Genomic DNA, 25,202 nt, shown 5'->3' with positions numbered 1-25,202 from the left:
TCCCAACATGTAGTTTTAAGAAACACTGATACTGTGTTCAAAGGGTAATGAGTAACCTGGTATGGGAACATTACCAGTTTAAATCATGTTTCAATCTATTTTAACATGAAACCACAAATAGATAATCATAGATAATGAAAAATCATGACCCATTCAAAACAAATCTAACCTTCATGTCTCACAACACAAGTTAAAAATGATCCTTAAAATAGGCTAATAACATTAAATGATAAAAGATGCCAAAAAAAAAATCAAATTTAGTAGACTTACTAGATTACTTACTCCTCATGCCACACGAAACGATCCCTTGGAGAGCCGGTTTAATATCATTTTTCATCATTTCCCGATAGTCAAACGCATCACCACCCGATTTCTTCACCTCTACCAAATGAAAACAAGAAGTAATTTCAAATATCTCCACATCAATCAACAATAGACTGTTTCTACTTTCACTTGCTTTTTTAAACTTTAATAACCCTCCTTTGTTCATACCAACCTCCATCTTTAAACTCGACGCGATTTCTTCCATTTTGGATATTATATCCAGTGCAGGTTTTAACGAGGTAAACTTCACTTCATCCTTTTCATCATTTTCAACAAACAAACCCGATAAATCAAATCTGGTTGACAGAGATATGATATCAAAAGCATTAAAGCTAGAAACTTTAGTCAACTCGTGCTTTTTCGGGTCAATATAAGGTGTCACATCAACATGACCCGAATGCAAGTCTAATCCTTCTTTAAACAAAGAATTTTCCATAATCTTTTCCATGGTGACATCAGTATGATCCGAATGCGTGCCTAATCCTTCTTTAAACCAAGAATTTTCCATGACCTTTTTCATGGATATCCTAGTAATCGGGTTCGGGTCAAGAATTCGTTTTAGCAGCTTACGAACGTCGGGTGGAAGCGAACTCGGACATTTATATTCAGCCCGGCTAATCTTTTTATACAACTGCATGATATTCGAGTCCTTAAACGGAAGTTGACCGGTCAACAGAACAAACAAAACCACCCCACAAGACCAAATGTCAGATTTAGCACCATCATATCCTCTCCTACTAATCACTTCAGGCGCCACATAGGCAGGAGTGCCACATGTTGTGTGAAGTAACCCATCTAAATGTGTACATGATTGATGAACACTTAATCCAAAATCAGTAACTTTTAAGTTTCCATACTCGTCTAACAACAGGTTTTCGGGTTTTAAGTCGCGGTGATAAACGCATCGACTGTGACAAAAGTCAACTGCTAATATTAACTGCTGAAAATACTTTCTAGCAATGTCTTCTTTTAACCGTCCTTTAACCACCCTATCAAAAAGCTCACCACCTTTGGCATATTCCATCGCAAAATAAATCTTGTTTTTGGTGGCCATAACTTCATAAAGTTGAATGATATTCGGGTGTCTAACCATTCGCATAACAGATATCTCTCGTTTCGTCTGGTCAATCAGCCCTACTTTCAAAACCTTTTCTTTGTCAATCACTTTAACCGATATATTTTGTCCCGATTCCAAGTTTCGTGCATGATAAACTTTAGCAAAGTTACCTTGACCAAGCATTTTCCCGAATTCATACTTTTGCATCAACACATTTTCCATATTCTCCATTTTTCTAAAATTAAAAGCTAGTTAAGTGCTACTAACTTACCTTATTCTTCTTACCTGCCAGTAACTTATCTAGAACTGGTGAACTAACCGTCTTCAACAAGCTCGTGTTTTAACACGACTTTAAGCCCACAAATTGCAGACTGATTGTGCATTTGAGCATGATGAGTGAAGGTGTTTTGATAGTCTAATCCAGTTTCATCAAGAAATAAAAGTAGACCATATCCGCTTGAAACCGTGCAGGTTTCGGTGAAGGATTTACCAACGTTTAAACACACCATTCCGCATTCCCAGGTCGTTGACAGTTGCTATATGTAAACTTCTGCATGAAAATGAAATAATTTGAGTGTCAACTTTTTAACAATGATGAAAACTTAACCACATTTATCACTGATCTGAATGTAATCTTATACACGGTTGCTATCGATTCAAATTTACTAATTAAAGTTCACGAATTGATGTAACTGGTGGATATCAAAGTTCAAACACTAATAATCACTTTAAACAAGTATATTCCTTTAATGATCTGATTATTTGCGAGAGAAATCAAATACGCAGATTCAAGTTGTTTAAACTAAGCAGATAAACAGTGATGTGCATAAGTATCAAATTCAAACATGAAAACAACTCGTGAAACACCTGGCTTTGGTGGTTTGAGGGTGGCAGCTACATGTCTTATGTATCAAGAAGGATAAATGATGAACTCTAGCCTCCAAATAATAATAATAATTATTTTTTAAAACGTATAAATTACATAGTGTACTTTTTTACTAAACAGGTATATTATCGTGTCTAAACAAGTACCTAATTACGCAGCATAATCAAGAATCAGATGCCCTAATCAAAATTCAGAAGACATTCATATTGTATGTATATAGGGCTAATATTTTTGTTAGGCTTTTGATTTTCTTGTAATTGTGAATGTGGCACTTATTTTGTGTTGTAATTACCCATCGAGCCTTAATGAAAGCTAGCCTATGCCCTAGCCACCAACAAAACAACCTTGTTATTTTCAATCAAATATGAAGAAAACAAAATTATTCATATACAAAATCACAACATTGTACATGGAGCAAGTGATAATATGAAGAAGACAAAATTGTGATACCTATTGCAAAATTGAACCGAACACGCATTATCATCTGCAACAGCTGCTACAAACAAACATTTTTGCATTCAACATTTCATCATCGATTTAATTTAAAAAAAAAAATCACAAGATCAAAAGTAGCCGTTACCTATTTGAAGCGAGAATCAGAGGCGTAAATTAGAGATGAACGATGAGATCGGATCCAGAAACCGGTAACGTAATATTTCCTCTGTCAGATCCGAAGAACAAGAACAAATACCGGGACTCGGATCATCTTATTATTTAAGTGACACGTGTCGGTAGGATGGATGGATTGAACGAATGAAGATGACTGGTGCAGGGACCGTAACTTGGAGACTGTAATTCAAAATGCTACGTGGCTCGTAGGTTAACCCAATATAATTTCAACTCAACCAAACCCAACTCAACCAAACGAAAATAAAAAAAAACAATTTATCTTCTTTCAAACTAACTTAATTCAAATTTACACTCTCATTCACAGCCCAATCTAAACAACTTTTTTTATTAAATAAAAATATGATTTGTGATTTTTTAAAATAAAAAAAAAACATTTTTTAAAAAATAATAAGTTTACAAACCAATAATTTTGTATCGTAACTACAATAAAAAGATCATAAATATTTTGAAATTAGTCAGTTTTAGTAATGCTTATATCGAGATGTTCATAAAAAAAAGTTAAGATATACTATGTATTTATATTTTGTTTTGAAGTTAAGTATTACAAGTTATTTAAGTAATTAAATTATTATGAGAAATCAGTAGTTAAGTTTTAATTGTAACCAATTATTTTATGACATGTGGCATGAGAATCACTAGTGTGGGTTGAAACCCAAGTTGCGTGTCACAAACCATGTTGCCAACTTAGGTTGGTGTGCATTTCTTTTTTATTTTTTTTAATTACTTCAACTGTTGTCTTATTGGTGACCAACCTAACAATAGATCACCGATAAAAGTGGTTTAATACTTTAAATTTTTAATAAAAGTTAGTAAAACTTTTTTTTTGAAAAGCTTTTGGAACCATTCTCAATATCCGAGTGTTAGATCTCAACCGTTCAACGGACTCTCATCCAAGAATGCCAATAAAAAAGAAACTTACCATGTTAGAAATTCCCTTGAATCAAGTTACTCAAGGATCATGAGTCTTAACCATCATCCTCATACCATTAAAGCGGAAGGCCAACTAAAAATGGAAGTTAAACTGATAATCAATACTGCAATAATTCGAGTTGTTGACCAAGTTGTAAAAAACTGTTTTGGAATTCCTTCGAGTTTTGAGTACATGTTGATTTCAAGGTCGAGTTGACTGACTTTTACAACACTGCAGTTTGTAATAAATACCGTTCGAAAATACAAAATAAATTTGTGATGAAAACCGACAATTCTATCAAAGCCCTTAGAGGATTCTCAATCCGTTCCCTAAAATAATGTGAGAGAGATTTGTGAATTATATGATTGGTTATGAGAGAAAATGTTATATGGTAAAGTTAAATTTGGAAATTCACTATACATACCGTATAATTTTCTAATATTTTTTTAAAGTGGTTGTGAGTAGAAGAGAGAATAAATATAATGAAATGCATTATTTAATTAAACAGCAGTGAGAAAATGCAATGATTTTTAGTGTAATTATATCTAACTATCTATATAATTGTCTACCATAAAATCCTACGTGTCGCTCTCAGGTTGCTCCCCCAATCTCAAAAGCCACCAGATTGCTTGATTTCTGAATGAAGGCTTCTCATTGATTTGACCCGGTTTTGATCTAACAGGTTCAATTTTATGAAACGGGTTATAACATATGAATATGAGTTATCCCATCATTTGTTCTCACTCAACAAACCCTAAAGCGGCCTTCATCTCCCTCGCCGTCTGCTTCTCTGCTTTTTCTTTCTCATTCGATTTCTAATATCATCGATTTTCATCTCGACTTAACCTAATATCGATTCACAAGAACTGATCAAGAAGTAGCATTACGATTTAGAAGGTATGTATTGCCTGATTAATCAGTTTATTGGTTATATTCTAACAATAAGCAATGAATCTGAAACAAATCTGATGGTCGGTTAATTTGTATATGTTTTAGTTCGTTTATTATTTAGTTTTAACTGTTTATTCTAGAACTATCGATACTTCATACGTGTATTATTGGATTTCAGGTCACAGGCGTTAAAGTATTCAATATGAACCTGTTGTGACACGGAATGAAGACCCGGGATGTCCAATACGCGAAACAATGACATTTGTTGAAGTTGGCTGTAGCAGAACCCATCACGGTACGCGATGGGTGTGTTGAGGGTCCCATCGCGTACCGCGATGGGACGTAAATGAAGCTTTGACTTGGTCAATTGCGGTACGCGATGGGCCATAGAAGACCCCGTCGCATACCGCGACGGGAGTGCAGACAGGAATTTTAGGTTATATCTTCGCTTTCATCAACACATAACCCTAACTTCGTTTTTGACGACCAAGAGGCGATTCCAGCAGTCCAAGAAGGCGATTTCCACTATCCTAGCTCGTGTCAAGACCCTACATATGATTTCTATCATCCATATCGAAGATTCAATGATGTCTAGGCTCGGCTAATCTCCTAGAATCGCACTCGGGATGTATAGTTTGTAACCCTTTACAGTTTTTCTCTTGTGATTAAGAATACTTATGTTTTGTTATTGATGATTAATATATGATTATTGATGTTTGGTATTTCTGTGTGTTCGGTTGGTCTAGGTTTACGTTGGTCTGAACGATCTGTTACCAGTTGCTAAATAATTAGTCATATAACTGTTTGGTTAGATTGAATAAGATAAAACGTACAATTACCCTTAACTGAGTCACACTGGCTAGGACTGTTTGATAACTAGTGCCGTGTGTAAAGTAATTGTTGACGTCTAAGGTTTGTTTGGTTGATCAGTTTTCAGTTAATAGTTAATAATAAATCTGTTAGGTTGCATGAGATACTGTTTGGTTGCTTACTTGAATTCCCGGGTGTGATTTGCTTTGTTAACTGTTTACAACTCGCTTATTCGTTGTTGCTTAGTTCTATAAACTCACTTTAATTGCTTGTGTGATCAGCATTAAAACCTATCAGTTCATAATATTAAATCTGTTACACGAATTGCATTGACCACGTACTCCTTGTGATACGATACCCTACTTACTCTAACTATTTAGAATAATTAGGTTTTTGATTGACTCGACCGACGGTCATCAAAATGGCAGTGTTTAGAAGAGTTAAGTACCCACAAGCGACGTCACAAGTTTCCTAAACAACTTGATTCAACAGCTAATGTGAACGCCGTTTTGATGGGTACCCTTCCCCCGAAACTTCAAGATCCAGGAACACCTATTATTTCAATACAAATAGGTGATTTTAAATTAGATAGGGCTTTATTGGATCTTGGAGCTTGTGTAAGTATTTTACCGGGAAGTTTGTATGATCAGTATGATTTTGGGCCACTACAAAAAGTTAAAACAAAACCCAGGCGGTGTCTTAGGGTTTTTGCGAGTTTCGTTCATCGTGGTTTGAATTCTAGGGTTTGTGTATAATCAATGGTGTGTTATCAATTGATACAAAACGGTTTTGGTTTGAATAATGAATGCCAACTGATCATTATAATTTGGTACTCAAATCACAGTTTATACAAAATTTGAGGTAGAGATAAAACGACCAATTTTCTTGTGAAGGTAAACCATATTTATAGTTCCCACAACGTTTTGTTACACTGATTTTTGCTTCTTGCGTTTTTATTGACTGATCTTTGAAATCGATTCTTGATGTTGATTATCGATTAAAGAAAACGCATAGGAGACAAGACGATTTTAATTCATAAGGACCTTGAATAGTTTGTTGCTTGATGCAAGCATGTTGCCAATTATGAGGGTTCCACTTCACAACTTCATGCCACGCATTAATATGCATGTGATGAGATTTTGGATATTTTCTCTTGATTGTGGATGATTTGATTGTTATTTACTAACTGTTGGGACATGTGACTAAAATTGGTTTACAACTATTCAATTATGTGTATCCCAGTACGAGGAGAGGGATATAGAGCTATTGAGAAACCTATGCCATGTTCTTGGAGGAAGATCAGTGATTATGAAAGTTAACTGAAGGTCAAAGTATGAGGCTGTCTGTCAATTGGGGATGCAAACGCCTAAGGAGATGGGCACACGCCCCTCCATTTGAAGCATATGGTGAAAGACCACATTATTGTCAGGTATGTTTTTGATAGAGTCAAATGACATAAGTTGTTTTTATTATTATTATTATTATTATTATTATTATTATTAAATTTACACATGTATATGCAGGAAGAAATATTGACTGCCATATCATTCAAACATTTAGCTGAAGATTGATTTGTTATCATACAAGCTATTGAATTTATAACTCATGCTCATATGTTTTTCCTCTCCACTTCAATTGAAAACACCATTACAATTTTTACACGTTTTAGACTGTTTTGCATGTGGACTTTATGGATTTCCATGGTGGATTGACCAATTAACCTCTCTGATGACTGCAGTAGACTTGAAAGCTTAATTGGCTGAATTTAGTTGTAAATTTCAATATTGTTGTAAATTTTATGGTGTAGGCTCTAGACAATTTTCTTCTTAGATGCCCTAGATATATACTTGAAAAATAGATAAAGTCATAAATATAAGATGTGTGGATTAAGATGAAATGGCTAACAAATGGAGCATCATGAGAAATATTGAAAATCATCTCATTTTAATATTGCTTCTGATTTCAAAAATGAGAAATACTGCTTCTGATTTCATTTTACAAATGGAACATCATGAGAAATATCTTCTACGAAAGAATATGCTTTAGGTCAAACCGGCACTGGTAATCACGCAATGGCGTTTGAGGTAAGGGGGGGGGGACCTGAGAGTGAAACGTAGGATTTTATGTTAAACAGTTATATAGATAGTTAGATTTACGTGTTTGCTGAAACATAGACGATTGTGTTTTTTTGTTTTGCTTACTGTGGATCCCTTGAGCAGGAGGTAGGGATGGTATTGTCAAGTTCACCGCCACCTAAACCCAAATGCCTGCTCAGAAGAGAAAACTCAACTTCTTTCAAAAAAGATTTTTTTAGTATTATTATGTTATTTAAATTTGTTTTCTCTTTTTTAGGTGTCCTTAGGAGACATGGTTATGATTCATTGTGTTTGCCACTGTTGTTTCTTAGTTATCTTGCATTGGGCCATGATTGTGATTGTGTCGCGATTACTAGAAGACACTTTTCCATGTATGTATTAATCTCTTTAATGGTTATTTGAGTTTTTTGCAAACATGTTCCTTTCTTCCTTGATTACGTAGTTACCTTCACCAGAGCAAAGCAATGTTTTATTGTGACTTCTATTTGATTACGCTGATTTGGCTAACGTTAGCATAACACACTTGCATGTAATAAAATCAATAACATAACACCTTCATTTAGATTGCTATCGTCAAAACAAAGACATAGCCTGTATAACAAACAAGTTATGTTTTGTCATACCCCGATCAAAGGCGACGGAACATGCCGTGATGCAACGGATTGCCCATGAACACAAGACACTATTAAAGTGATAATCTTTAATCAACTCATTAATTTTATTAAATACCAAACACTCGCTTAACGGACGTCGGGGTTCTTCTTAATAGAACTACACACTTGGTTAAAGCATAAACTAAAGCATAAGTTAAGTATATATCAAGGACTATAATAGTCCTCCATGTAGCCTTGCCTTATAGCACAACACTTCAACCGACCGTGACCGAAGAAGTGAAAGCCTAATGAAACAAGGGGTGTATATTATATATATGTTGCAACATCAAGCTTTAATCAACAAGAATTAGTTAGAAATAAGATTAGTATTAGCTTGACCTTGAGAAGTCAAACTATTAAGAACTTGAAGGAAAAAATACTTGGATCTTAGATTGAGAGAATTTGGAAAAGAAGGAGCAACCAAAATGGATGTATGGGGCTTGTTTTTATAGTGGGCAAAGTATGGTTTACACATAAGAGGTAACTTGCATTTCATTGGTTAAAAATGGTCAAACTAACAAGAGGTGTTTGACACAATTAGTCATTTAAGTTTGTTTTAAGTCATTTTTAGCCATAAAGAGGTGTTTTAACGTACCGAAAAGGATGTTTTCTTAACCCGACATTTGTGAAACATAAGCGAACATAAAATCCAACATTTTATTAATAACGGCGAATCCGAAAGATCAAAAAGGGTCGGGTGTTTAATACAAATACAAATGCAAGTTAAACCGAAAAGTGACAAATGTTACGGTCTTCCCTACTTTAAGAAATCTCGTCCCGAAATTAAGATGAATCCGTAATAACAAATGCGGGTACTTTTCCTTCATCTCGTCTTCTCGTTCCCAAGTAAACTCAGCTCCACGCCGTGATTCCCAATGGACGTTAACTAAATGAATGCGGCTACGTTTGGTTCGTTACTCATTGCGGTCCACGATTCCAACGGGTTTTTCGATCATTTGCAAGGTTTCATCGATACGTACTTCGTCGAGAGGCATGTGAAGATTACCTTTGGCTAAGCACTTTTTGAGGTTTGAGACATGAAAGGTTGGATGAACGCCGGTAAGTTCTTGCGGTAATTCGAGTTTATAAGCCAGTTTTTCAATCCTTTCGAGGATTTTAAATGGGCCTACAAAATGTGGTGCTAGTTTTCCTTTCTTTCCAAAACGGACTACCCCCTTCCAAGGGGATACTTTGAGAAGGACAAGGTCGCCAATATTGAACTCGAGGGGTTTTCGCCGTTTGTCGGCATAGCTCTTTTGGCAACTTCTAGTAGCGAGGAGATTTTTACGGATTTGATCGATACGATCAGTGGTGTCTTGGACCATCTCGGGACTGGTGATTTGGGTTTCACCAATCTCATTCCAACAAATCGGAGAACGACACTAACGACTATAAAGAGCTTGGAAGGGAGCCATATCAATGCTAGAATGATAGCTATTGTTGTAAGAGAATTCAATAAGCGGGAGATGAGAATCCCAATTTCCACCAAAATCAAGAACACAAGATCGAATCATATCTTCAAGGGTTTGGATTGTACGCTCGGATTGGCCATCGGTTTGAGAATGATAAGCGATATTAAGATCAAGGCGAGTGCCCAAAGCTTCTTGAAGAGATTTCCAAAAACGGGAGGTGAAACGAGCATCAGGATCGGAAATAATGGTCAACGGAATACCATGGCGACATACAATTTCACGAACATAGATTTGAGCGAGTTGCTCGACAGAGCACTTTTCTCGAATCGGGATGAAGTGAGCCGATTTGGTTAATCTATCAATGATCACCCAAATACTATTATTTTGCTTTTCAGTGGGGGTAATTTGGTGATAAAGTACATAGCAATGTCTTCCCATTTCCAAACGGGAATAGGAGGTTGTTCGAGTAAGCCAAAAGGTTTTTGATGTTCGGCTTTAACCTTTGAGCAAGTAAGGCATTTTGAGACATAAAGTGCTACGTCCTTTTTCATACCCGACCACCAATAAATAGATCAAAGATCGAAGTACATCTTATCCGCACTGGGATGCACGGAATATCGTGACATATGAGCTTCGTCGAGAATGAAAGTACGAAGTTCATCACGATCGGGAACCCACAAACGATTGAGAAAATAAAGCAAGCCATCGGGTTTGGTTTCGAGTTGAAGTTATGATCCACATGACATTTCATAATACATATTGCCTTCATCAATGGAGGTGGATTGGGCTCGATAGATGCGGTCTTGGAGATCAGTTTGGATGATGATGCTATGAAGCAGAACGGATTTGACATTAACTTTACGACTAATGGCACCGGCCACGAAATTCGTTTACCGGGATGGTAGCGAATTTCTCAATCGTAATCACTAAGTAATTCGGCCCATCGACGTTGTCTCATGTTGAGATCCTTTTGGTCAAAGATGTGCTAAAGACTTTTATGATCGGTGAATACAACACATTTTGTGCCATAAAGATAATGTCTCCAGATTTTGAGTGCGAAAATGACGGCACAAAGTTCGAGATCATGAGTCATGCAATTCTTTTCATGAACCTTCAGTTGCCTTGAGGCACATGCGATAACTTGACCTCGTTGCATGAGAACGCAACTGAGACCTTGATTGGATGCATCGAAAAATACCATAAAGTTGACGTTTCCATCGGGAAGGCTTAAAACGGTAGCATTGCAAAGCATATGCTTTAGAGTTTGAAAAGCTTCTTGTTTCGGTCCCCATTCATAAGGTTTTCCTTTATGAGTTAGTGCGGAGAGGGGTAACCCGATTTTAGAGAAGTTTAGAATGAATCGCCGATAATACCCGGCCAAACCAAGGAAATATCGGATTTATGTGGGTGTGGATGGAGTTTTTCAATATTATACGGCCTCGATTTTGGCGGGATCAACATGAATATCTTTATCGTTGACGATGTGACCCAAAAATTGAACTTCTTTTAACCAAAATTTACATTTGGAGAACTTTGCAAAAAGTTGCTCTTTTCTTAGGAGATCGAAAATGGAACGTAAATGATGCTCATGTTCGGCTTGGGTCTTGGAGAAGATAAGAATGTCATCGATAAAAACAATTACGAATTTGTCCAAGAACGGTTTGCAAACGCGGTTTATGAGGTCCATGAATACCACAGGTGCATTAGTTAGTCCGAAAGGCATAACCAAGAATTCGTAATGTCCATACCGAGTACGAAAAGTGGTTTTAGGAATGTCGTCTTCATGAACACGCAGTTGATGATAACCCGATCGAAGATCGATTTTGGAAAAACAAGTTGCGCCTTGGAGTTGATCGAAGAGGTCGTCGATTCGAGGCAAAGGGTAACGATTTTTAATGGTGAGTTTATTAAGTTCACGGTAATCGATACATATGCGAAACGAGCCATCTTTCTTTTTCACGAAGAGGACGGGAGCGCCCCAAGGGGAAGAGCTTGGACGGATAAAGACCTTATCGGAGAATTCTTGAAGTTGGTTCGATAACTCTTGCAATTCCGAAGGAGCTAAATGGTAAGGAGCCTTGGCTACCAGAGTCGCGCCGGGCACAAGGTCGATTCTAAATTCAACAGGACAAATGGGTGGGAGACCAGAGACGTCTTAGGGAAAAACGCCGGAAAATTCACAAACAATGGGAATGTCTTGAATTTTCTTTTCTTTGGGATCTTTCACCACCGCTTGGGCTAGGAATGGAACGTACTTTTGGCGCAAGTACTTACGAGATTGAGAGCAGGACATGAGATTGAGTTTATTAGGAATCTTTTTGCCAAATACTTCGAGGATTTTTACATTGACGAGCGGGATTCAAATGAATTTGTCATAACAAACAACTTCGGAACGGTGCAAAGCTAACCAATCCATACCTACTGTGATTTCGAAGCTTCCCATTTGCATCGGGATGAGGTCGATCGAGAATTCTTGCTTGCAAAGAGTGAGGATACAATGGCGAATGACCGAATCAATGGTGATGGAACTACCATTGGCGACTTCGACAGAAAAAGGGCGAGAAAGTTTAGTGCGAGGTACGACAAGAATAGATTCAAATTTAAAAGAAACAAAACTCCTATCAACTCCGGTATCAAATAAAATTGAAGCTAAATGCTCATTTACTAAAAACGTACCGTTCACCACATCGTTGGCAACTTGAGCTTGTCATTCATCATAAAGGCACGCCCTTGGTTGTCGTGGTTGACTTGTTGAGTGATGGTTGGTTAATTTGTATATGTTTGAGTTCGTTTATTCTTTATTTTTAATCGTTTATTTTAGGAACTTCGATACTTCATACGTGTATTATTGGATTTCAGGTCACAGGCGTTAAAGTACTCAATTTGGACCTGTTGTGACACGGAATGAAGACCCGGGATGTCCAGCACGCGAAACGAGGAATAATATGGAAGTTTGCTGGTGACAAGTCCCATCGCGTTACGCGATGGGCTTGGCTACCGTGATGGGTTTAAAATCAAATGTTCACTTTCTGGTCCATCGTGATACGCGATGGACTAATGAAGACCCCATCGCGTATCGCGATGGGGTGGTCAGATGGGAGTTAGGGTTTTAAAATTAAAGTTTCACCATAAACAACCTTAACTCGTTTTTGACAAAGAGAAGCGATTTTCAGCAGTTGAGGAGACGATTTTCACCATCATAGCTCGTGCCAAGACCTTACACATGATCCATATCATCCATATTGAAGATTTAACGATGTCAAGGCTCGGCTAATCTCCTATAATCTCACCCGGGATGTATAGTTTGTAACTTTTACAGTTTTTCTCATGTGATTAAGAACACTCTTGTATAATTATTGATGATTGATATATGATTATTGATGTTTGACATTTCTGTGTGTTCAATCGGTTTAGGTTTACGTTAGTCTGAACGATTTGTTACCAGTTGCTAGATAATTGATCATATGACTATTTTATTAGATTGACTACGATAAAACATACAATTGTCCTTAACAGAGTCACACTGGCAATGACTGTTTGATAACCAGTGTCGTGTGTAAAGTGATTGTTGATGTCTAATGTTTTGTATGATTGATCAGTCTGTAGTTAATCATTAATAATTTATCTGTTAGGTTGCATGAGATGACTGTAGGTTGCTTACTTGAATTCCCGGGTGTGATTTGCTTTGTTAATTGCTTGAAACTCGTTTACTTGCTTGTTGCTTAATTCTCTAAATTCACTCTATTTGTTTGTGTGATCAGCACTAAAAACCAGTTACTTCATAATATTAAATCTGTACATGATTTGCATTGACCACATACTCCTGGTGGATATGATACCTTACTTACCCTATCTACTTAGGTTATTTAGGTTTTTGCATGACTCGAACGACGGTTATCAAAATGGCGCCGCTGCCAGGAAGTTAGTGCGCTTAGTGTTTTTCGTGGTATTTGATTTTTGTGTTTATTTTAGTTAAAATTTAGTTTTTAATTTTCAGTTTTTAGTTTAAATTTTATTTTTTTATTTTACACGGGTTGTGTTAGTTGTGTAGATAACAAGTTTATGCGCACCCGCCACTCAGGCCGTCAGCCTCCGTTAATTTTCGAGCTCGAAATCGAGAGGTTAGCTCGGCAGAACCGAGTTCAAAATAGAAATTCAAATATGGAAGAACAGAACCAGAACCAAAACCAGAACCAAGACGAAAACCAGAACCAGAATGAGAACCAAAACCAAGACCCACTCCCACAAACTAATGCGTTTCACCCAGATAACATACCTCTACCACCAACTTTCAATAACCAAAACGACCAAAATCACTCAACTCGTGCTTCCAGAACCCGAAACCGAAACCAAAACCTCAACTTTGACCAAGCCGGACCATCAGTTCCAAATAATAACCCCAACCGCAGAGTTCGGATAAATATCGATGATGTTCAACCAAGTATTCCGACAGAAGATGAAGAAGAAGGGGAAACTAATAATAGGAACGAGGGTTTTGAGATTGAGAACAAGGTAGATCGGTGGGTTAGGAGAAACCGGGCGGTTGAGCCCGAGAACGAGGTTGTTGAGCCGGAAGACGTGGGTGATGATAATTGGGATGAAGAGGTAGAAGAGCCAGTTAATCGAAGACGGGCTGAAGTAGTTAACAAAAATGGAAGGGGTCGAGACAGGGTGAATTGGGCGGACCGGCCCGAAAGAGTTCGGAATATTCAGGTTAACCGGGGCGGTTTGGCGAACCCCGGGGGCAAAGGAGGAATTATGTAGCCCCGGTTCAGGGTGTTATAGTCGGTTCAGACCGGCTATCTCTGATGGAGCATCCCCATTAGTTCCACAGAACGAGTGCCGGGACGACCGACTTTTAAGTCCTGGCCATCATACATTAATATTGTTCCTCATTTTCACGGGATGGCTTCGGAGGACCCATATTCTCACTTGACCGATTTTTCGGCTATTTGCGGGTCTATTGGTGATGGTACATTTGATCAAGATGAGGTCCGTTTGCGGTTATTCAAGTTTTCCCTAAAAGACAAAGCAAAAGTATGGTTTAACTCGCTACCGACAAACAGTATCAGAAATTGGGCCAAGATGCAACAAGTGTTTCTGAACGAGTATCATTCGCAGTCAAAGACGAGCGAGGCCCGCATGGAAATTCGCAATTTTTCACAGTTATCGGGCGAATTATTCCATGAAGCATTAACCAGATTTAAGGATATGATCAGAAAATGCCCACACCACCAGATTGAATTAATTGTGGGAACTGGTGAAATGCTTTGTTGACGGTTTGACATACGAGGACCAGAAGCATTTGAAGGCCTCGTGTAATGGTCAGTTGTTGAATCAGCCAGAGGAAGATGATTGTGAATTTTTAGAGTTTATGTGTGAAGATTCCAAGGCAGAAGCAGCAGATGAGAGACGAAGACGTGGTACTTCCTCCAGGTCAGTTAAGTCAGTCACGAGTGAGTCTGAAAGAATTGCTGAGTTAGAGCGTGAACTGGCTGGTTACAGAAAGAGTAAGAAGAAAGAAATCGGGAAGGTTGGTGTTAAATTCCCGGTTTGTGAAGATTGTGGTGAACTCGTGCATAAGGCAGAAAAGTGCCCCGAGTTTTATGATGACAAGGAGGATGATACCGAAGAGGTTAACTATGCTTACGGGGATTCCAAAGGCCAAGGGTTCAATTCGAACACATATCACCCGGGCCTGAGGAATCACCCGAACTTTCGTTATGGGAACGCGTCTTCTCAGTTGAACCCGAACTTTTAGGGGTCGAGCCAGAACAGATTGCAGGGTAATTACCGCCAGAGCGGTTATCAGCAGGGTTCGTATAACCAGAATCGGGGATATAACAGAGACGGTAACCGGGGTGGTAATTCTTCGGGTAATCAGGATCAGCAGATTGGGTCTTTAGGGAATTCGGATGAGTCGGTTCACACAAAGTTGTATGCGTTGTTGAAAGTCATGGCTGATCATAAAACCGAAACGAAGCAACATTTCGAGTTACGCGATAAGTCGTCAGAGGCAATGATGAAGCAGATCGGTCAGCTCTCTGTAAACATGGCAAAGTTACAGAAGAACGCGGGCCAACCCCCGAGCGACACCACGGTTAACCCGAACCACTACAGCTCGAGTTCGAAAAAGCACATTAACCAGGTAAGTATTTTACGTGATAAAAGTATGATAATAAAGTTGGGTCCACCACCATTGGTTAAGGGGGTGGTGGAAGATATTGATGAAAATTTCGTCAGTGATGACAAGCCGGAACCGGTAAAATTAACTGAATCTAATAAAAATGAAACTAAAATTAAAAAATCGGTTCCGAAGAATGACACCAACAACTCTAAGGACAAGGAGAAGGTGAAAACCGTTCCTTATCCCAATGCTTTGTTGGCGCCATAGAAGGCGAAGATGGCATCAAAACGAGGCCCGCAACAAGAAGAAATGTGGGAATCGTTTAAACAAGTAAAAATTAACATTTCTCTTTTAGATTCCATAAAACAAATTCCCGCCTATGCTAAGTACTTGAAAGAGTTGTGCACACAGAAAAGGAGTCATAAGATTCCTAAACAGATTGATTTTACCGATAACGTGAGTGCAATTATTTTAGGTGCCCTTCCACCCAAGCTACAAGATCCCGGAACGCCCATTATACCCATTCAAGTGGGTGATTTTAAAATGACTCGGGCGCTTCTAGATCTTGGAGCTAGCATCAGTATTCTCCCAGGAAACTAATACCATCAGTATGACTTTGGTCCGCTTCGGGCAGCCGCTATCACAGTTGTTTTGGCTGATCAGACACCGAAACTTTCCTGAGGAATACTGACTGATGTTATTGTAAAGGTGGAAGACTTTTACTTTTCCAGTTGACTTTATGGTCCTCGATTATGTTTCGAGTGAAAGGACCAAACAACCTACGGTTATCCTCGGTAGACCATTCTTGGCCACATCATATGCCCACATTAATTGTAGAAATGGTAATGTTGACATGGCATTCGGTAACCGTAAGTTGCGTATTAATGTTTTCACACGTGGAAATAATTCTCCGATCGATGACGAGTGCTTCATGGCCGATGTCATTGACAGTGCATCCCGTTATACGACTCTATCGTTAGCGCGGATGGCACAACAGAGACGTGCTTTTGTTTGACAGGTTACAAGTGGAAATAGACAAGTGGCTGGAAGATGAGGAGAAACGGATGGAGATTGCATCTGTGTGAGGAGACCGTCCACCACGGTCAGTTTAGGTGGAAGCACTTCCCGAGAAGATTGATACCGGGTTAAAACCGTCAATGTTGGGAGCACCGAAAGTCGAGCTGAAAGAGCTCCCAACTCATTTAAAATATGCTTTTCTTGGTAACAATAATACATTTCCTGTTATTATAGCTTCTAACTTATATGTTGAACAGGAAAATGCTTTGATGGCAGTGCTGGTTGCGAATAAGGAAGTAATTGGGTGGACGATAACGGATTTGAAGGGAATCAGTTCCTCAATTGTGATGCACAAAATTTTAACAGATATGACTGTCAAACCCGCACACGATGCTCAGCGGAGGTTGAACCCGAATATGAGGGAAGTGGGGAAGAAAGAAGTGCTGAAATGGTTGGATGCTGTCATTATCTTTGCCATATCAGACAACACGTGGGTGAGCCCGACTCAGGACAGTACCGAAAAAGGCGGGCATCCAAGTCGTCAAGGACGACTCAAGTAACGAGGTCGCCACCCGTCCTGTAACCGGGTGGCGCATTTGTATTGATTATCGAAAACTGAACGCGAAAACATCGAAAGATCACTTTCCGCTTCCGTTTATCGATCAAATTGTCGAAAGCTATATGGTCAAAAATTTTATTGCTTTTTAGATGGCTATTCCGGATATAACCAGATGGCTATTCATCCTGAAGATCAGGAGAAGACTACGTTTACGTGCCCGTATGGCACATTTGTGTTTAGGCAAATACCATTCGTGCTATGTAACGCCCCCGCCACCTTTCAAAGTTGTATGATGAGTATATTTTCAGATATGATGAGGGAGTCTTTAGAAATCTTTATGGATGATTTTTTGATTTTTGGCACATATTTTGAGTCATGTTTAAATCAACTCGAAAGAGTTTTGAAAAGATGTGTTGAAACGAACTTGGTTCTTAGTTGGGAAAAGAGTCATTTTATGGTCCAAGAGGGAATTGTATTGGGCCATGTTGTGCCGAGTCGTGGGATCGAGGTGGACCGGGCTAAGGTCCAAGTCATTGTACTCTACCTCATCCCACCAATGTCAAAGGCATTAGATCGTTTCTGGGGCATGCTGGGTTTTATAGACGGTTTATTAAAGGTTTTAGTGATATTACCAAACCCTTATGTAATTTATTACTTAAGAATGCCCCGTTTGACTTTACTGATGAATGTGCTAAGGCCTTTGATATTTTGAAATTGAAATTAGTTGAAGCCCCAATGTTGCAATCACCCGATTGGAATTTACCTTTTGAAATAATGTGTGATGCAAGTGATTTTGCGGTCGGGGCTATTTTGGGTCAACGGGTTGACCAGAAACCCGTTGCCATATACTATGCGAGTAAAACTCTTTCGGATGCACATTTGAATTACACAACAACCGAGAAAGAGTTACTGGCAGTAGTATATACTCTATATAAATTCAGGTCATATATTTGGGAAAGTAAAGTAATCATTTATTCTGACCACTCTGCAGTTAGGTACCTCATGGATAAGAAGGATGCAAAACCGAGGCTCATCAGATGGGTTTTGCTACTGCAGATATTTGATTTAAAGATTCGGGACAAGAAAGGAAGTGAAAATGTTGTTGCGGTTCACTTGTCCCGAATTATGGTGGAAAATGGGAACACTGATGGGCCCATTAACGAGTCCTTCCCGGATGAGCACATTCTGACAGTCTCACAAAATCCTTGGTTTGCTCATATTGTTAATTTTAAAGTTGCAGGTGACTTACCGGAGCATTGGCCAAGGAGAAAGAATAAACAGTTGATGTCCCAAGCTAAACAGTACATTTGGGACGATCCAGACTTGTTCAAAATTGATGCAGATCAGATGATCAGATGATGCATACCCGAGGATGATGTCAGATCGGTGTTGGAACACGCACATTCGTCTTCGTGTGGTGGTCGTTTTAGTGGCCAGAAAACCACTCGAAAAGTTTTAACGAGTGGCTTCTTTTGGCCATCAGTGTTTAAGGATGCTCACGAGTTCGCGACACACTGTTTAAAGTGTCAATAACTCGGGAGCATTTCTAAGAGGGAAGAGATGTCCTTGAACCCGATCCTAGTTGTTGACATTTTTGATGTTTGGGGGATCGATTTCATGGGCTCGTTTCCGAATTCGCACGGTAATTTGTATATCCTAGTGGCCGTTGATTACGTTTCTAAATGGGTTAAAGTGATAGACACTAGGACAAATGATCACATAGTTGTTTGCAATTTCGTTCAAAGTAATATCTTTTCAAGATTTGGAGTCCCCCGAACCATCATAAGCAACGTGGGATCTCATTTTAAGAACTTTAAATTCGGGAAGTTGCTTAAACGGTATGGTGTTGATCATAGGATAGAAACTCCTTATCATCCACAAATGTGTGGACAAGTTGAGGTTTCTAATAGGCAAATAAAACAGACTTTGCAGAAAACTGTTCGGGCGAACCGAAAGGATTGGTCAACCAAGTTGACCGATGATCTATGGGCCTACCGAACCGCTTATAAAACGCCAGTTGCAACCACTCCTTATAGACTTGTGTATGGAAAGGATTGCCATTTACCGGTTGAAATTGCACAAAAAGTGTTTTGGGCTACTAAACAGGTTAATATGGATTATGATGATGCAGGTAAGGTGAGAAAATTGGCTTTGTGAAAGATCGAGGAGTTGTGAGACGAGGCATACGACTGCGCGTCCGCTTACAAGGAAAATATGAAGAAATTCACGATGCTAACATCCGGTTGAAGAATTTTGAAGTTGGTCAACGAGTGTGGTTGTACAACACAAGGATGAAGGTCTTCCCGAGTAAGTTGAAAAGTAAGTGGACATGCTCGTATTTGATTGTAAGAGTCGGGAATCATGGTCAGTACGATATTGAAGACTTTGATGATCATTTGAGACAAGTGGTAAATGGCTATAGATTGAAGCCATATTTGGAGATGAAGGATATACACGAGATGGATGATGAATCGGTGGATTTCATTTTGACTTCACCAGTTTATGAAAATAATTGAGTTCGAGGCACTGTAGAGCTGTAGACTTTAAATTCAGCGCTTACGGGAGGCAACCCGGGGTTTGTAAGTGTCTGTCCAGTTTGTTTTCATTTTATTGAGTCTTGACTTATTGTCGTCTCGAGTTTTGTGCAGCAAACGCCAAGTGTGGGGAAGCTCGTTGAAGAGTTGAAAGTTTGAGGAGTTTGATAAGGGTTGGTCAAGTTACACGTCTTTCCAAGTACGTAAAGGTGTTTTGAGTTTGGAACGTGTTCAGAGTGATGTCGGGATGCCGAATAGTGCGTTTTTGTAAAATTTTGTTTATGTTAACAGAACTTATCGCGATACGCGATGGGCTTGTTATTACCTCCACCGCGTATCGTGATGGAGGTTGGGCATCCCAGACATAATGCCGTCATCGCGATACGTGATGACGTCACCAACAACCCATCGCGTATCGCGATGGGGTCAAAACCCTAATTGAATAACAATTGGGTGGCGATACGCGATCGCCACCCAACCCAGTTGACCCATCGCGTATCGCGATGGGTCGTGGTTGACCCGTTTCATCTTTTATATTAATGTATCTTCTTCTTCTTTTTCTTTTCTTATTCCCGTCTTCTTCTTCTCGTTTTCTTCTCCGACCACCGGCGACCACCATCACTACCACTCCACCACCGTCGCTCACCCCCGTCACTATCAACACTGCCACCGCACACCACCACCTCCCTCCGCCGTACCACCACCACCGCAACCCTTCACATCACCACAACCACCACAAGCACACCATCACAGTTACCTCCGTCTATCGCCGCCACTACCACCATTGGTATTATCTTTTTCTTTCAAACCGACATTGAAGGTACGTGTTTTATATCATTAAATTATGTCGGAATTTAAAAGGTAATTTGTCGTTTTAGATATCTTAAATATTGCTGCCGGTTATTGTCGGGTAGTCGGGACAGTTGTGTGGTTGATAAGTTTGTTACTTTGAGATTACTGTAATTGGGATTGTTGATTAGTGTGATTCGAAACATTGTGGGGTTGGGTTAGTTTGTTAGTTAGTTAACTTAGGGGTGCCGGGTTAATTGGGATTGTTGGGCTGGTTTGGTTATTGATTTGTTGATGTCGGTTTTTGCTAAACAGAGTGACGTGACAAGTCGGGTTGTGAAGTTCAAAGTTTAAAATCGTTATTTTACTATTAAAATAATGATAGTGCATGTTTGAGCATTAAACGATTTTCTTGAACTTAATTTCTTAATATTTTATTAAAATTTCATTTTTCAATACCCGATTTGTCGCATATCTCGATGTTACAGACAATTTATTGATTTGTTTGCACTTAATCGAGACAGTCTGTCAGTTTAGTTTGTTCGTCAGTTTCTTAATTAGTGTTTGTTTGTTTTGTGTCGGGTCGTGTCCATTATATGTTTGTTAATCAAGTCACGGGGACACTTGGCTAGTTTGAATTTAATTGTTTTGAATTGCAAATTGATTACCCGCCCGTACTCAATCTTCTTTCGGGTGGGATAATCTGGTTTTGAGAAATACGCACATGGTGTCCCAGAATTTTTCGTCTTTATTTATTTTATATTATTATTATTTTAATATTATTTTATTAAGTGGGACGACCGCGACCGAAATGCTATACGGTCGTCGCCATATTGACCGTTGACATATCTAACTTACATGTTTGATTTTGCAGATATGTGTGATGTACCAGAGTCTTCGCGCGCCACTGGCGCAAGAGACAGAGGCTGAGCCCCGCACCATATGGTATGATGGTTAGGAGGTACCGATTTACCCCTGTCATTGAGCCGGCAGATATCATGGACAATGGACACCGTACGCAGCACCAGGTGCTTAGGTTCCTCATCACGACCGAGGAATACACACGGTTTACTCGCATTCGAGGTATGCAGTTATTAGGTATGAGGACGTTCGATTGGGGTTTATTGGTTACTTTGAAGGCGGAGACGAGGCTCCGGGGATTGATGTCAGATCGGTGGCTGGCAGTACTCGAGTGTGACTCGAGATCATATGTCAAGCTCACACGCGAGTTTTACTCGACATTCTCATTCACGGCCACCGATTTCGACGAGCCACATGCCGTGTCGTTCTCACTTGGACGACACGTGTATGAGATGTTGGTCCCTGATTTCGCTGTGGTGACTAGCTTCTACACGCGGAAGTATGTTCAGACTCCCGCGTTCTTAGATAGCTTTCGCGGTTATACGACGCATCAACAGCGAGACCGACAGTTTTGGCTCACTGAGCCTCAGTTGGCTCAGTTTTGGGGGCAGATCGCGGACGGGGCCCATTCGAGTTCTGTAGTGGCACCCACTATCAGGGACCCCGTCCACCGATACTTACACTGCATAGTTGCTTTCACTATCGCTGGCTGTCATTCGGGCCGCGATAAGTGTAGCAACCTAGATCTGTTGTGCCTCATGTCCAGCATCACTGGCAGGGAGGCCATCATCGCGATGCTACTCCTGACATCTTTCGGCAGAGGCCGAGTTTATCGGGTGCGACGACCCAGTTAGCATTGGGGTCGTATATCACCAGGATTGCAGAGAGCCTGGGTGTATTTGATAGATATCCGACCGAGTACTTCACCTGGGGCCCGGCTACAGAGCCGTTTGGGTTGGTGGATGCTCGGAGGGTCGGGATCTGTGACTATGACGATCCACCGAGGATCATCCCGGTCCAAGAGGGCCCACAGGTACTACCGCCGGAGGGTTCAGCAGTAGCTGTCGCCATTCAGAGGGGCATTCCGACACACATACATCATATCTTGGTCCCTCGCATGATGCGGCCACAACCGCAATTCGAGCTTAGACAACCACCACATCAGCATCAGCAGCCAGTCACATTAGCCATGATTTATCATGCAGCAGCTGCAGATTCTAGAGGAGGTTCGGGCACAGAGAGACGAGACACGGGCCCATCTGGCCCGCTATGACAATTATTTTTGTTTGTTGTTTGGTTCTTCGCAAGTACTGCTACCAGCATCACTGATCATTACAGAGGAGCAGCCTGTGGACCCGTCGGAAACTACTGACGATCCACCAGCACAGTAGCTTTTGGTTACCATTTTTTTTACTTTATTTTGTTTTTATTCCCGTTGTATGTATTATATTAATATTATATTATCTGGAATATTGTATGGGTAATCGGTTGGGTGTATATGTATATATATCTTTTGATTGCTGCTGTGTTTGATTTATTTGTATATTTTGTGGTAACTGAACTTTGTGGGTGTAGTTCACTATAAATCCTCAAGAGACCCCACTCGTCCTCCTGGGCTACCGGGAGGTTTACATGGCTTGTTGCATATGCTAAATGGAATCGTGATTCCTACGAAAGTGAGTTAGGTCTTTTAACTTTTTAACTTGTTTAACAAAAAATTATTATGAAACGACTTAATTTGTCTCGGTAATTGTTTTACTAAAATCAATAGAAAATCATTTTCATAACTCTAAAAAGACCAATGTCTTACACTTGGGAGAAGCTTGCTTCTAGACGTCTCGAGATTTTGCAGGTTCGGTTATCAGTTTGGTACTTGGTCGAGACGAGGGCACACGAGTGTTTACGAGAGTTCGTGAGCTGGATGGTCCTTTTCCAGTCTTATTGATATCAGGTGATTTCAGTTTCATAATTTATTTTGTTTTTATTAGTTTAAATGTTAAAAGTGTAATTGTATAATTTCTAGTAGATCCGTCACATTTGAGCCCCGAATTTTAAAATTGCTTTACAGTCAAAAAGTCAATTTCAACCCCGTCCCTCAAATGTTCATTAATTTTTTATCTATTTTAACAATGAGGACAATGTTTAACTATTTTAACATTGAGGACAATGTAAACCTCAAGTGTGGGGATGGGGGAAATTTCAAAATATTAACCCGATAGTACCTCGAAGAGTGTTCAGAAACCAAAGTTGTTAACTGTTAATTATTGCCATTAATGCCAAGTTATAGGTTTCTGGTCATTGTTGGTTTTTCAGCTTCTCAATAGTCTTACTCACAAATATTTTCATAACGAGAAGTTGAAAATGGGGTCGTTAGGCGGGGATAACGAGTCATGGGGCAGGTACACATGTTTATATCGGAAACCTTATTCCTCCGGTACGTGTGTGAGTTGACCACATATATATAATACACATATACTATATAGTACACACATGTCATTTGAGTGCTTTCATCGATGTTCATGGATTACGGGATCGTAGTTGGCAAAATGCAAAAGTGATAGAGGCAATTAGGTTAAGCCTCGTCTGGATGAGCGAGAGTGTGGGTACTGGGGGTTGGGCCTCATACATTATACATATGAGCGTGGGTAATGAGAGGGGCGGGGGGTTGGTTCCCTTAGAAAACATTTCTTGAACCTATTTTTCATTTGATTAACTTCGACATTATGTTACAAGATGATCCGGCTTAATAGGTTTCTTTGTATTTGTATTTGTATTTGTTCCAGTATTAAGCATCACGTTTATTATGCTTAAAAAAATAGCAAAAAGCCAAAAAGATGTATAGGCGCATTACCTTGAAAAGGGTATGAATTTTTGGTTTTTGTGTGATTGTGAGTTTCAAGTTTTCATGGGGAAAATCTGGTTTTGGATTCATAATTTTTTCCATTCGTGGCGTCCATTTTAGACCCTGCAGTTCATGAAAGGACATTTATGTTAACACTATGTCATATCTAACATGTCTAATAAACATGACGTATTCGGGTGGTTTAACTAAACAGGTCTCGTCATGGGCGGATCTATATGTGTGAGTGCGGGTTCACGGGAATCCATTGAGTTTCGGATTTTATATAGAACTCCTATATAAAACATGAGAGTGAACCTACATATAAATTGTGAGTGAACTCATACTCACAGTAGAGCCTTGGCCTAGTGGTAAAACCATGCTTTCGTAAACTGAGAACCCGGGTTCAATTCTTACCCAAAGCAATTTGTTTTTATTGATTTTAACTCTTTTTAATCGTGTATGCTGTAAATATCCTAATTTTGTGTGATATTCTTACCCTCAGCAGTTTATTTATAGTGATTTTAACTCTTTTGTATGATAAAAGAATAATTCATCATCATTATAATACGCATGTGACTAAAAATAATGGTTTGTGATTGTTTGATAATTATAGTGTTGATGCATGTAAGCACACAAATAAACATTCGAACCGAGCCGAACTATTGAATTGATCCGAACCGTCAAATCGACCAGAATAGTGAACCCATTGAAAAAAATTTCTGGATCCGACACTGGGTCACGTTCGGGTTGAATTGTTTGAACAGTTTAATCAAACAGGCTGACATGCTACTTATTTACAACCAT

At 39.3% G+C, this 25,202-nt stretch overlaps 1 protein-coding gene across 2 annotated transcripts; it reads right to left on the bottom strand.

Annotated features, from left to right (window-relative positions):
- Nucleotides 1-41: 41 nt before the first annotated feature.
- On the bottom strand, nucleotides 42-2,205 carry LOC143612920 (CBL-interacting protein kinase 18-like). 2 transcript variants are annotated; one of them, XM_077086778.1, is made up of 2 exons: nucleotides 836-2,205; nucleotides 42-763 (listed from the first exon to the last, which is right to left on the bottom strand). In XM_077086778.1, exons 1-2 carry the CDS (start codon nucleotides 1,610-1,612, stop codon nucleotides 275-277), a joined length of 1,266 nt encoding a protein of 421 aa, XP_076942893.1. In that variant the 5' UTR covers nucleotides 1,613-2,205; the 3' UTR covers nucleotides 42-274. The 2 variants fall into 2 exon arrangements, with proteins under 2 accessions (XP_076942893.1, XP_076942892.1); XM_077086777.1 differs by having other exon boundaries at nucleotides 42-2,205.
- Between the last annotated feature and the right edge of the window lie 22,997 nt (nucleotides 2,206-25,202).

The sequence above is a fragment of the Bidens hawaiensis genome, unplaced genomic scaffold (assembly GCF_021521415.1).
Source record: "Bidens hawaiensis isolate Kalapana, Puna unplaced genomic scaffold, B.hawaiensis_p1.1 tig00036037_1, whole genome shotgun sequence".
NCBI classification, from domain to species: domain Eukaryota; kingdom Viridiplantae; phylum Streptophyta; class Magnoliopsida; order Asterales; family Asteraceae; genus Bidens; species Bidens hawaiensis.
The sequence above is the reverse complement of the archived record's forward strand: the minus strand, read 5'-3'. Positions and strand labels throughout refer to the sequence as shown.

Excerpts from the sequence above, each read along its gene's own strand:
- LOC143612920 (XM_077086777.1), bottom strand. The coding sequence starts at position 1,612 with ATGGAGAATATGGAAAATGTGTTGATGCAAAAGTATGAATTCGGGAAA.